Source organism: Myripristis murdjan, chromosome 5 (assembly GCF_902150065.1).
Source record: "Myripristis murdjan chromosome 5, fMyrMur1.1, whole genome shotgun sequence".
NCBI classification, from domain to species: domain Eukaryota; kingdom Metazoa; phylum Chordata; class Actinopteri; order Holocentriformes; family Holocentridae; genus Myripristis; species Myripristis murdjan.
The window spans coordinates 20,164,336-20,176,561 of record NC_043984.1 but is presented as its reverse complement, the minus strand read 5'-3'; the positions used below and the strand labels follow the sequence as shown (position 1 = coordinate 20,176,561).

Sequence of the window (12,226 nt, the reverse complement as noted above, 5' to 3'; positions counted from 1 at the left end):
GAAAACTACTTCATCACGCACACGGCACGTCACGTCAGTGTCCTGAAACGTAATCAGATCAGATGATGAAACTTTGCAGTTGTTCAGCTAGCCAGTATTAGAGACCTCACCACAGTTGTGAGCATAAATGGACTTCTTTTATCTGTGTTATTACTACATTGTGTGGATTTTGTGATATGAAATAAGTGTCTGTTCAGTTTCTGTATGTTTTTCACTATGCTGAAGGTAGCAGCAATTGCATTATTATACAGTAGAGATCTTTTTTTTTCCTCAGTAAATCATCACATTAGTGTGAACAGTTACTTTGGCAGTTTGTATTGAATGGCAAAAACAAAAGATGTTCAGGTTTTTATGTTGGGGGAAAAAATAAAGATGTGAAGAGGAATCATTGCATATTGACTGCTAACTTTTTTTAGTGCGGTGCCTTACCGCCAGGTTATCGTGAACTGCTTCTGTGCATACTGACCACACACACCCAAAACAAAACTAAACAGTGCAGCCCATCTATGGACATCAGCCTGGATTAATACTTGCTTTACTATTTTAAGGAGAGTTGAAAGACAATGGTCAACCCTGTGCAATCACTATTACTAGCTACTTGGAACCCAGTTTAGAGTAACACTGTAACTCAGTTGCACAAATTTCTTTTCAGAATTAATGTGTGTTTATTAAATCAGTCTCATATGTGAGGTTAACTGGAACAGGTTTCTGAACAGTCATTGAGAAACCACCTTGGTGTGGCCTGTCTTCCTGTGCATTATTGTGCAGAAAGTGATATAGCAGAACAAACAAAGTAGTCTGCACCCATGTATAACTTCGTATCACTTTTTGAATGCACCACAGAAAATATGGAATGGATACGTCTCAGCCCGAGGCTTTCCTCAGCATTTCTCATGTATACGTGAATACTGACTACTACATGTTTGCATTTTTTGGGTCATCACCCATCACACTATAAAAGAATTTTAAGCAGAGCTCCCCAATTCTAGCATTTAGCATAGCATGCCATTGCACAAAGGACATCATCTGATAATACATTTTTGAATTGGAACAAGGAACGCTTGCAGATTTAAACAAAGCAGCAATAGCACCATCCAAAATGTACACTTTTAGGACTGCAACTGCCTTGAAAATGCAAATTCTCATATGCTCCCTAGTTGTCAAGACGTCTTGTTTTTACTGTATATTTCACTTGCAAAGTCCATTTGTGAGCTTTAAATATAGATAACAAATCCAATTCTATACAGCAATTTCAGCACAGAAACTGAAACTTAAGGACACCACTTTTCAGAAACCAGGATTTTTATTCAACACTGATAAACGCAACATAACACAGCACAGTATCCCTTCCATTACTGGTTAGTCAGGAAAATACCATTGTGGATTACATTTTATCTCGGCCAATAAACATGCATCCTGTCCATAAAAAACTACTTGACAAGGTTGACAACAGGGAATGACTGACAAACAGGGAATGTGTAAAATAATCAAGGGAATGTTATTGCCAATTCTGCCCACAAGAAAGGCATGACACCATGCACTTCTATGTGGTGGAATAGTGTTTGGAAATTAAATGAAAGGATCTCTTCACCTTGGACACAGAAAAGGCACTTTTGAAATCAATATGGATGTTGAGAAAAAAAAAAAAAAAAAACACGCACACAGGACTTGTTGGGAGGGCAAGACAAGCATAATACAAAAATATTTAGGAATAAAATTAAAGCTGGAAGCATGTTTTTGAAGTCTTCATCCACTCATCACCATCCGGACAAGTTCTGAGAGAGAGAGACAAAGACAGAGAGAGAGTATCAGCATTGGGCCTGGAGCATGGCAGATGAAAGCAAGAACAAACTCAGTGTACAGGATCTGCCAGCAGGGCTACAAGCTTTCTCCCACCCAGCCAGGACAGCCAAAAGGACTTCCCCAAGCCCCCGAACCTGGAATGAGTTAGCATTAGCGACCCTGCTCCTTATTTGGAGGAGAGAGAGGGAGAAGAGGGTGAGGCTGGATATTGAGAGAAAGCAAAGGAACAATGTGTCTGCATGAAGCAATAAAGCTTTCATCTGCAAGTCTTCAACAAAACGTCACTGCTGCCTTTGTAATCCTCTCTGAAAAGCCTGGTCATGTCTCATCTGCATTCCAAGTAGAACATCTGCCCTTCTATAGTCTGGTAGAGCGCATCCCATTCGCAGGACGCCACCTAGAAGCATGCATGGGTGCTACATGCAGAGGCTACGGCCAGGGAAGGCAGAGGTGCACTGCAGGAGAGAAAAGTTAGAGTAGACAGAGTCAAACCGTCCGACCACTGGAGCCCAGAGGCCTCTCAGAGCTCAGTCACTGCACGGCTGTTTCCTCCAGTGAATTTACTGCACAGCCAAGTCATTTCCCTTTACCTTTCAGTCATTTAACTGACACTGACAGAAAGACCTCCCAGTGACAGGACAGTCACAACAGCCACTGGGCCAAAGTGCCACTGCATATGAGGTAAAGAAGCTCGCTAGCTTTTTTTTTTTTTTTTTTTTTCCCCCTCAGGATTAACTACACTATCTAGACTAGAGGAAGTCCCAGTGCAGTGGTGAGTTTCTGAGCTGCTTTCTCTGGCCCCCAGGTGTTGAGGTGAAACCCAACCAGACAGCAGGGAGGGGGTTTTAGGGATGTACTTGTACCCTCTGTTCAACCAGACATGATGTGGCGGACGAAGGCTGTGGGACAGGAACACTGAGTCAGTGAGTGTGTGAAACACAGGGACACTGACTCAAACTCACCTGAGATAGACCTGAGTCATCCAGTTTTCCACAGTATCAAGGCTGATGCTCATACATATACAGGATTCAGTGTGCATGTTTTATTCATGACTTTTCAATGACAACTCCATATATCTTAGCTTAATTTCCATGACCAAAAGTAAGACTCCCTAAAGTAAAGCTGTTTTATAGTGAAAGATAGACCATATTTCATGATGTATATGAGCCTCTCTAGAACTAATAAGTAACACAAATACACACGGATAGTTTTTTTCCCCCACCTTTCATTTTTTAAATTCCAGTACAAGCTGAAATATGACCAAAAATGTGGCTAGTATTTAGTTACAGACCATCTTAAACCATCTTAAAGCTTCTTCACCAGACTGAGACTAATGCCTGACTACAGTGGTAATCCAAAAACACCACCACAATAGTTCCAGGGCTACAATGGCCACTGCAGGGAGAAAAAAACTTGGATGTTATCTGAGATTAAATGAATTTATGAGAGAAAAATTCAAAACCTCTGAGATTATAAAGTCACAAATTTGTGAGAAAAAAGTCAGAAATTTGCAGGGGGGAAAAAACTCACAAAACTATGTGAGAAACAAATCTAAAAGTAAAATATTTTTTCTTTTACTATGGGATTAAGTAAGAGAACAATATTGTCATTCAGGGCTAAAATCACTAGGATTTCCTTGTTACTAAATTCCACTGCAAAGTATAATTTGATGATCCCTCATTATGGTTGTGAGTATGACCCCATCCCCCGGCTCCGTATTTTTTGTCCTTGCAGTGGCCCCAGTGCACCACCGTACATGTGGTATCTGGTAGATTTAGTTTTATTTAAATGCTGTATGTTTTGAGTCTGTCTCTCCACATGCTATACGGCTTTACCTTCATAATTGATGCAGCCGTTGGCGTCTTCATGTCCTGCTAGAAGAGTCTCCACCTCCTCCTCCGTCATTTTCTCACCTAGAATGGAAAGATTAATCAGTAGGTAGTATTTTATGAAGCATTCATACAGTGAAAAAGATGATGAGACTCTTAACAAAGTTGACAGGTAGTTCTCAACTTGCTCCTGTCCTTCTTGACAAGGAAATCTTGGGTATCAGTAGAACTTCTCTGTAATGTGAAGCCACACCTATCTATTGTGTCACAACGCTGGGAGGCGGTTACAGATGACACTCCTAATCACTGACAGAATAGACCTTTGGCACCAGACAGACACAGGCCAGGTGTGTTTCTAGATATGAACTAGTGACAAAATGTCTTTTTTTCTGTTTCTGTTTCTGTTTGAGGCCTCACCTAGTGTGGTGAGGACGTGACGTAGCTCCGCTCCCATTACTGTGCCATTCCCCTCCTTGTCAAAGACGCGCAGTCCCTCGACAAAGTCCTCAAAGGAGCCCTGGTCCTTGTTCTTGGCAATGGCCTGAAGCATGGGCAGGAACTGTTCAAAGTCTAGCATCTTGCTGTTCATCTCTGGCGAAGAATAAAACACATATTTGCATGATGTCAAAATATATTTACTGATAACTCGTCTACAGGGTTCCTTCACCTTTTCTTAAGTCAAATTTTTTCAGCTTTTTCAGCAGGTTATGGCTGTGGTAAATAAATAAATCTATCTAGATCTATAAACCGATTGATAGATAGATAGACATATAGATATATAGATACATATACAGATATACTCAAAAACGATTGTTTGGCTTTTTTTTTTAATCACATTAAACCATGTTATTGTGTTATTAACAACCAAATGTTTAGTGCGCACATTCTACAGAAGAGAGACAAAGTAAACAATCATTATGAATGCAATGCAATTACAGTTTCAAGCTGTTTCAAGCACTTTATTCAAAATCCAAGTGCTTTTCAAACCTTGAAAATACCACACTGAACTTCAGACATTTAAGGATTTCCAGCTCTACAACTGTAATGACGTTTATTCGATTACTTTGGAGGTCACGCTGATGATAAAATCACACCTCTGGAATGAGTTTAAAAAAAAAAAAATCTAAACAAGGGGAGACTGGAATTCCTTAATTGCCAAACAGAAATTAGTTGTACAACATTATGGGTTTGTGTTGAGAGACAGAGACAGTTGGTGTGTATGTGTGTGTAAATCTGAACTGCCCTCACACATCCTGCCCTTTAGAAGGTATGGTCCTGAATCTAAACATCAGCCTCGAAAATAACTCATTCGTTTTACATAAATATTTGTTGAAAATCTTATTAAACTGATTTTCCCTATTAGTCCTTTAGGTTGCTCAGAGACCATAGTCCATATAAAATTAAGTTGATGTGTTTTTCTCATCTGAGCTCAGATGAAACTGGTCAAGGGTTTATGCTGATCAGACCCAGACTCAAACAGAGAGGGGCAACTGATTCCCTCATGTACACAGCCTGTTTGTGCATCTTTGTTTGCTACAATCAAATTATTTAATTGAATTCACATTGGTGAAAGCAATTTGTGCAGTTGCAATTTTTCTTACCAGCAGGCCTGTTGCTTTGCTCTGCTGACGGACAGACTTTCTGAAGCAGAGCTTGATTACCTGGAATAGCTAATCTGATTATCTCAAGAGCATTCATGGGGGGAAAAAAAAGATTCAGACTGACAATATGATCCCGAATCAAGTTTATTTCTCTGGCTGAGAAGCCCTTACTGGTCCTGTTGGAAATATTTTTGACTCTGTGGCTGAGGCAATAACACCTCACTATTCCTATTCGCAATTAACACTATCAGTATAAAATGTGAGTTGTACTGGCTCTTTTATGACACTGCAGGGCTTGTTTCACACAGAGACATCAGCTGAATGAAGATCTAACTGTTAGATGACTTGTCTTACACACACACAAATTAAAATAATTTCATTGGGCGTGCAGATGCAGATACAAATAGCTTAGTTTTCTCATGCCCTTACATACTTACTGTCCCCATTAGGTCCACAATTCAGAGGGATGATCTCCTTCACTGATTAACAAGTAAGAACAGGACAGGACTTGTTTGGGGAATGAATTCACAGAGTCCTAAGGGGTTATCATCACTGATAAGAGAAATGCTTGTCATGCTTGTATTTGCATCCAATTGACTCTGTGCTTAACAGAAGAGGCCAAACATTGGGAATGCTATTCCCTGAGGCTGGAGTGGGCATGACTAACTGGACACTGGAGACACCCAATCTTAATTTTTCTGATTGAATTCATATGGTGAAGGAGTTCGACCAACTTGCCAGGGGACTCACCTTCTAATTTGGGGTTCCCCAGGACCTTGAGCACCTCAGCGTTGACAGGGTTCTGGCCAAGGGCCCGCATGACATCGCCACATTGGCTGTAACAGATTTTCCCATCACCCGTCCGGTCAAACAATAGGAAAGCCTCCTTAAACTCTGATGGGAGACACACAAGAGATACAATGCATGAGAACAGAATCACTGTCAGCTTTCCACAGAAAGCTTGGAGACACACACACACACACACACACACACACACACACACACACACACACACAAAAAAAATCAGCATATTCTTTGCATTTGTTTAGCTGCAGTGACACCTCAACAAGCAGAAAAATATAAATGCAATGGGAATTCATCATCAGAATCAAATATACTTTATTTTAGGGGGAATTGGGTCAGTTGCAGTTGCTCAAACTCTCAAAAGAAAAACATATATTATAGGCATAAATGAAATTATAAGAAATAGAAAAGAAATAAGAAATAGAAAAATATGTGCATTAGAAATTTGTTGTGTGTGCACATTATGTATAAATGTGCATTAATCCTAAAAATATCCTAAACCATATACACATAGCAGTATTGCACTGTTGAATTATTGTTTAGTCCTACATATATAAATTACTGCACAGTTAAATAGTTGAATTAACAGTTAAACAGTGTGCAATTGTGAAGTGAACTTTTTGCTCCCTCCAAAAATGTAAAAATGCAGCTGCAATTACATAACAACAGCCCATGCATTGCACCCAGCACACCTAAATAAGAGGCAATGTTCAAGTGCAACACATTTTAAATGAATTTGGAAAGGAGCCTAGGGAACACGTGGCATTCAGAGCAAAGTCTCCACCAGATCTACAAAAAAACATCTACATGATCATTCATTTGGTTATTCTAATAACTCGATCAGTGTGTTTGAGTTGTCCATTACTGGACCCAGTTACGCTACTGGCGTCTGGTCGCAGGAATGCAGCTCGTCACATAGCGCCGGGCCGACACAGCTACAGCAAGCCGGTCATTTTCCCATATATGGTATAGACAGCAAGCGCCTCGCTACTGCAACCACCCACTTTTAAACAAACATGCGTACAGTTTCCTCCCATCACTCCTAGAAAGATCGCTGTCATGTTAAAACAAAACAACGCCGTACAAAACAGCTGGCACCCTAAAAAAAAGAAAGAAATCAATGCAAGTTATCTGCTACTGTCCAGTGAACGGAGTGCCTTACGCAAATAGCTTAGCTGGGAGAAATCCCATTAGCAACGCTTTGTGCCACTAGTTTCCTTCACAATCTGCTTCAAAATGGCTTTTCGAGACGACTTGGTCACCAAAAACAGCTTTTACAATATAATGTTAATGTCGGCGGTGGTGTAGACAACACCCCGGTGAGTCGTGACGAGTGGTTAAGCTACACAGGTACCATTATCCTGACGGCAGGGACTATTTTTTTTTTTTTTTTAGCTTTCACCAGCTGAGCGGCTAGCACTGCCCTGCAGAAACCACAGTCACAGCTTCCCGGCTATACTGCCACCCTAAAACTAATGTCTACCTCTTTATCAAAATACACTTTTCGACAATGTGATTAAGACAAACTGGACCTGATCATTGCCAACAGAGCTAATCAAACGCTAAAACGAGTCACACTCAAACACAGCTAATGTTATCTGAACTACTCACCGATGATCTGGTCCTCCGTGAAGTCAGACTGGTTCATGATAGTGTTTACGTCGGGGGGAGAAGATGAAAGAGGAAAAGGAAAAAGCAACACATTGTTACTGGTGTAATTTTCCCAACTACGCAGCCGTTAATCCTTAGCTAACCATCATTAATGTTGAGCGAGTGAGGATTATGTGTGATAGATTAACGTTACAGCTAACGTTAGCGGCGGAAGGAGGGCCAAGTTTAGCTCAGCGGCTTGTTCAAATACATTTTAACCAAATCTACGAATTAGGAATTGGGTATTGTGATTAACCATGAATCGTTTTGTGACCACAGTGCAACAAACCAGAGCTAAATATTTCCTTACCATGTCTGCGTTTGGTCGTGTGGAGAGACGGGGACACCTCTGCTCGAGCTGGCCTCTGACAGGAAAGCTAGCAGCACATCGGTGGTGACGTAACCATCATCCATACTGCAAGAGCCAATCAAATATTTAGTTTCCACGTAAATTACGTTTCGTAGTCGTTACGTGAAAACCTCCCGGGTCCAGTTTTGTTACTGGATCCCATCATGTTCCTCCAGAGAGGCAGGAGAGCGACTAAATTCTTTAAAAAGCCATGGATAAACTGGAAAATACATGGCGACCAGTGTGGGAAATTGTTTTACTAAAGTATGAGGTTATTCAGACACTACGCATCACTTTAATTGAATATGCATTTTTTTTTTTAGTAGAGGGCGCAAATTTGAGGCACTATAATATAAGTCAAATGTTAATTAAGAAGTTTTAATGGTGTAGATTTTATTGTGAAAAGACTGTATTGACTGTAAAAAAACGAAACTGGCAGGGGGATCTTGATCTTGGTCCCACAATAGTTAGGAGTGAATGAGAGGTATAAAAGCAGGCGAAATACAGATTCTGAATCAGCTTCTCCCTGGACCAGCTCGGTTTATTGTACTCTGTGATATAATAAACCATTAAAAAGCTGGGGTTTAAGTTGCATCTTAGAAATGTTAACAATGAACATAAATTCCTACTAAATGATTTAAAAAGCTTCCTTTAAAACAAATAGCAGGTATCATATTCTGTTCATGTTCTAACACACAAATTGTAAAGCTTGGATTTAGCAAGAAACACATTTGTCTTTTAAAATAACACAAGTGAATTTCAAATGATTTAGAAAACTCAGTGATCCATACAGTTTGATACAGCTAGTCAGACTGAGACTCACAGCTGAGCAAAATTTTATTGTTGGGAAGTTCATTTCATCACACAGCATGAGTGTGTTGGCAGGCCTAGTACATACTCAGCTCACAAATTCATCATGGCTGTGAGTATGATTTAGATTGAACAGCTTCATCCTCCTTGGAAATACAGACACATGATGAATCACTTTCAGATAAACAGTCTCCTTCTTTTCATTCTGCTCCTTCACTGGCTGTCTCGCCACACTGAAATCGGACAAAGTCCAGCACTCGGGCCTCTTGTCCCCTGAGGAACTGTGCCACCGTCCTGCTGGGGTCTGGTAGGAAGGTCTGGGGCAGCAAGCGTGTCTCACTCTCACCGCAGGGCAGGTCATCCATGTTGCCCAGGGACAGAGGCGCCTCTCCCACAATGTGTTGTCCCAGCTTGCGTCCTAAAACCTCTTGAGCTCCCTCCTTTCCACCCTGGAATACCACCAAGGCACCATACCGCCCCATGAGCACGTCGGTCTGGCCAGCCACACCGCCATGCACATATGAGCCGATGTGCCACTCAGCAGGAACACCCACTGTCACCGCCCGCTTCACCGCCATGTTCTCACCCAGACGACCTGAGAGAGACAGGAGAAATGATGGTACATGATGGAAATTGTGCATTCATATTGATGTTGAGTACTCATAGCAATAATAATCATCCATACACAATCTCAACCCTTCATATAATCCTGCATTCCCATTTGGCACTTCATATTTGCATAACATCTGATATGACTTGAATGCAGCCTCAAAATGCTTGTGTGGTCCACTTGCAAACTGCTCGTGAAGGTTAAAATAAAACACTGCCAACAGATAATACAAAAACTGGATGTAAGCAGGTCCCATCATAATGTGGGTGTTACGGTATTTAAAAGAGATGTTTTAAGTGCTTTAATGGTTCAGTAGTTGGAGCATGCTTTCGCCTTTGAGTGTGCAGTCGAGAGCAGTGTTAAAAAAAAAAAAAAAAGTTCACTGACCTATTGTGAGGGCCACATGGTCAGCCAGTGAAGCTCCTTCAGCCACACTGAGTTTAGATAATTCATCACCTGTAAGCAAACTCTGACACCAGAGAACATTCAGCACATTAGAGCAGCCAGTGGCATGATACAAACATTTTTGTCCTTGTATGTCAGCATTAACTTCTAGAGGTGTTGTGCTGCATTCAGTAGATGCCAAAAAAAACAGAAATCGCAACTTCCTGCTAAAAAAAAAATGCAGTTTTCTGAGATGCACATATGACAGCAGTTCAACAAAGCAGTACACATTTCCAACAGTGCAAACAGTTACTTATAACATATAATTTAGAAGACAGATTTAAATTTTCAGCCCTACTTGCTTGCTAATGTTGCAAAATACCAATGATGTACCATTAGTTGTTTACTTGAGGAACAATATTGATGTGGGACAAGATAAATCTAAAAAAACATCCAAGTTTCTACCCTGATTTTTCTGAGGTGGACCGTCTGAACACACATAAGTACAACCTATCAAGTGGAAGCCTTGTGCTGGGTGTTCAGTCCTTACCTTCATATATCCTGTCTGGCTTTTGATTTTATTTTGGTTGTGAGCCAAGGTGGCAAACGCCACGTCCTTCACCAGCTGGTGGAACTTCTCGTTACGGGCAACAAAGTCTGTCTCACAGTTAACCTGCATTACAGACAGGACATCAGACAGGAGGCACTGCTGAACGCCATCTACAAGCCCAGTTTAAAACATCCCAACAAATAGAAGACATGCACTGAAATGAATATCAATATCACTGCAGAGTGACAGTCATGATCACTGGGCTTACCTCCACCATAACTGCAGCTTTATCTCCAACAAACAGGCCAATCAGACCCTCTTTAGCCTTCCGGCCCTCAAGCTTGTTTGCTTTGCTCCAGCCCTCCTTCTGGGCCTGCTCATGCAGCCAGGACTCTGCCTGAGAGTTTGGAAAACCAGATTACATCAATCACAGGGTAGCCCCACCACAAACCACAAATAAAACTCTGCACACACATCTGCACTATAGCTGTCTTTCAGTATCAGACCTGATACTTTCATGTGATTGTGTGCAAAGAAGGAGGGTAGGAAACCTGTTTTATGTCATTGTCAAACTTCTCCAGGGCTTTCTTGCAGTTAGTGAAGGTGTAGCCGGTGCTTTTCCGTAGTTTCATCAGGAGGGCTTTATCAGCAGCCAGAAGCTGGCAGCTTGTGTGTAAGGAATGAACATGCTGGCCAACACTGACCTGAGGTGACAAAATGTTGCACAAGATAGCTATTAATTCAAACGACTGGTGCTCAGATTCTCCTCTCCACCAAATGCTGTCTCCAAGCAATACATTTGATTAAGCTTCTCAGTAACTACTAGACATTTGTCAAGGTGACTAAACACATTTAAACTGCAGAAGAACCGGTATACTGGAGGGGTTGTTCAGATAGCCAACGCTTGGTATCAGCACAGTGGCTATGAAACCTTGATGCTTAAGATACCAACTAAAACAAATTAGCTCGCGGCGGCTGAAAGTCATGGTGAAATAACAAAGATTTAACTCATTGTAAGATTAATTTACCCACCTTTGAAACTTCTGTCCTAATTGCTCTGAAAAAGAAGCTTAACGACATCCTAAATCCTTTCTGAAAACAGGACTACCTCACTTATGAAAGCCCTATGCTAGTCGGGATGTCATTGACAGTCACGCTGTGTATGGCAAGTCAATAGGGACATAAAAAAAAATATATAAGCGTATTATTTGCGTCGCGCCCCCTGGAGTAAGGGAGTATTATTGCATCTGTGAAGCCAGCACACAAACTGCACTCATAATCCTCAAACTTTACAACTATTGCACGCTCTACCGCTCACCACCACTCCGTTTTAAAGTTGATATATGTTAGAGATAACCTTGCCACTGTCATTTATGGCTACATGTACCTACAGGGAAAATATATATTACTAGACTTAAAAAATGGTCTAGCATGAGGCAAAGAATAGCCATTTTGAAAGGATATAAACCTCTAAATGTACCCAGAAGATTAGTACATAGACCTGGAAACTGGGTGTAACCTTAGATCCTGATTCGACCTTTGTTTTTGTTTTTTTATATACATAGCATCTCTAAGTTTTCATTCCACCACCTTACGATGTTTGTATAAAGTGACTCAGCTGTTGCTAAAGTATAGTGCTGATGTGCTTTTAGTTAAGAGCCACTCACACACCTCCAGTCATGTAGCTCTGACATCTCAGAGGAGCCAAGTTCACTCAGAAGCTGGTGAAACCTCATGTTGCTCTTATGCTCCTCTACGCTGTGACAGCCTCCCTGTGGCCCTGCGACACGCCTCCACCGTTCCTATATTTAACAGCCAGACCAAAGCCTTTTTATT

General features: G+C 41.1%; 2 protein-coding genes across 3 annotated transcripts; both read right to left on the bottom strand.

Annotated features, from left to right (window-relative positions):
* Positions 1-1,284: 1,284 nt before the first annotated feature.
* myl6 (myosin, light chain 6, alkali, smooth muscle and non-muscle) lies at positions 1,285-8,106 on the bottom strand. Of its 2 annotated transcripts, XM_030051077.1 has the most exons (7): positions 7,998-8,106; positions 7,649-7,676; positions 5,984-6,127; positions 4,050-4,223; positions 3,639-3,716; positions 2,667-2,702; positions 1,285-1,775 (listed from the first exon to the last, which is right to left on the bottom strand). In XM_030051077.1, exons 1-6 carry the CDS (start codon positions 7,998-8,000, stop codon positions 2,674-2,676), a joined length of 456 nt encoding a protein of 151 aa, XP_029906937.1. In that variant the 5' UTR covers positions 8,001-8,106; the 3' UTR covers positions 1,285-1,775; positions 2,667-2,673. The 2 variants fall into 2 exon arrangements, with proteins under 2 accessions (XP_029906937.1, XP_029906936.1); XM_030051076.1 differs by lacking the exon at positions 2,667-2,702.
* A 749-nt stretch (positions 8,107-8,855) lies between these two features.
* On the bottom strand, positions 8,856-11,553 carry tsfm (Ts translation elongation factor, mitochondrial). The gene is made up of 6 exons (XM_030050591.1): positions 11,423-11,553; positions 10,942-11,094; positions 10,659-10,787; positions 10,391-10,513; positions 9,844-9,925; positions 8,856-9,441 (listed from the first exon to the last, which is right to left on the bottom strand). The coding sequence occupies exons 1-6, from the start codon at positions 11,468-11,470 to the stop codon at positions 9,047-9,049; spliced, it is 930 nt and encodes a 309-aa protein (XP_029906451.1). The 5' UTR covers positions 11,471-11,553; the 3' UTR covers positions 8,856-9,046.
* Between the last annotated feature and the right edge of the window lie 673 nt (positions 11,554-12,226).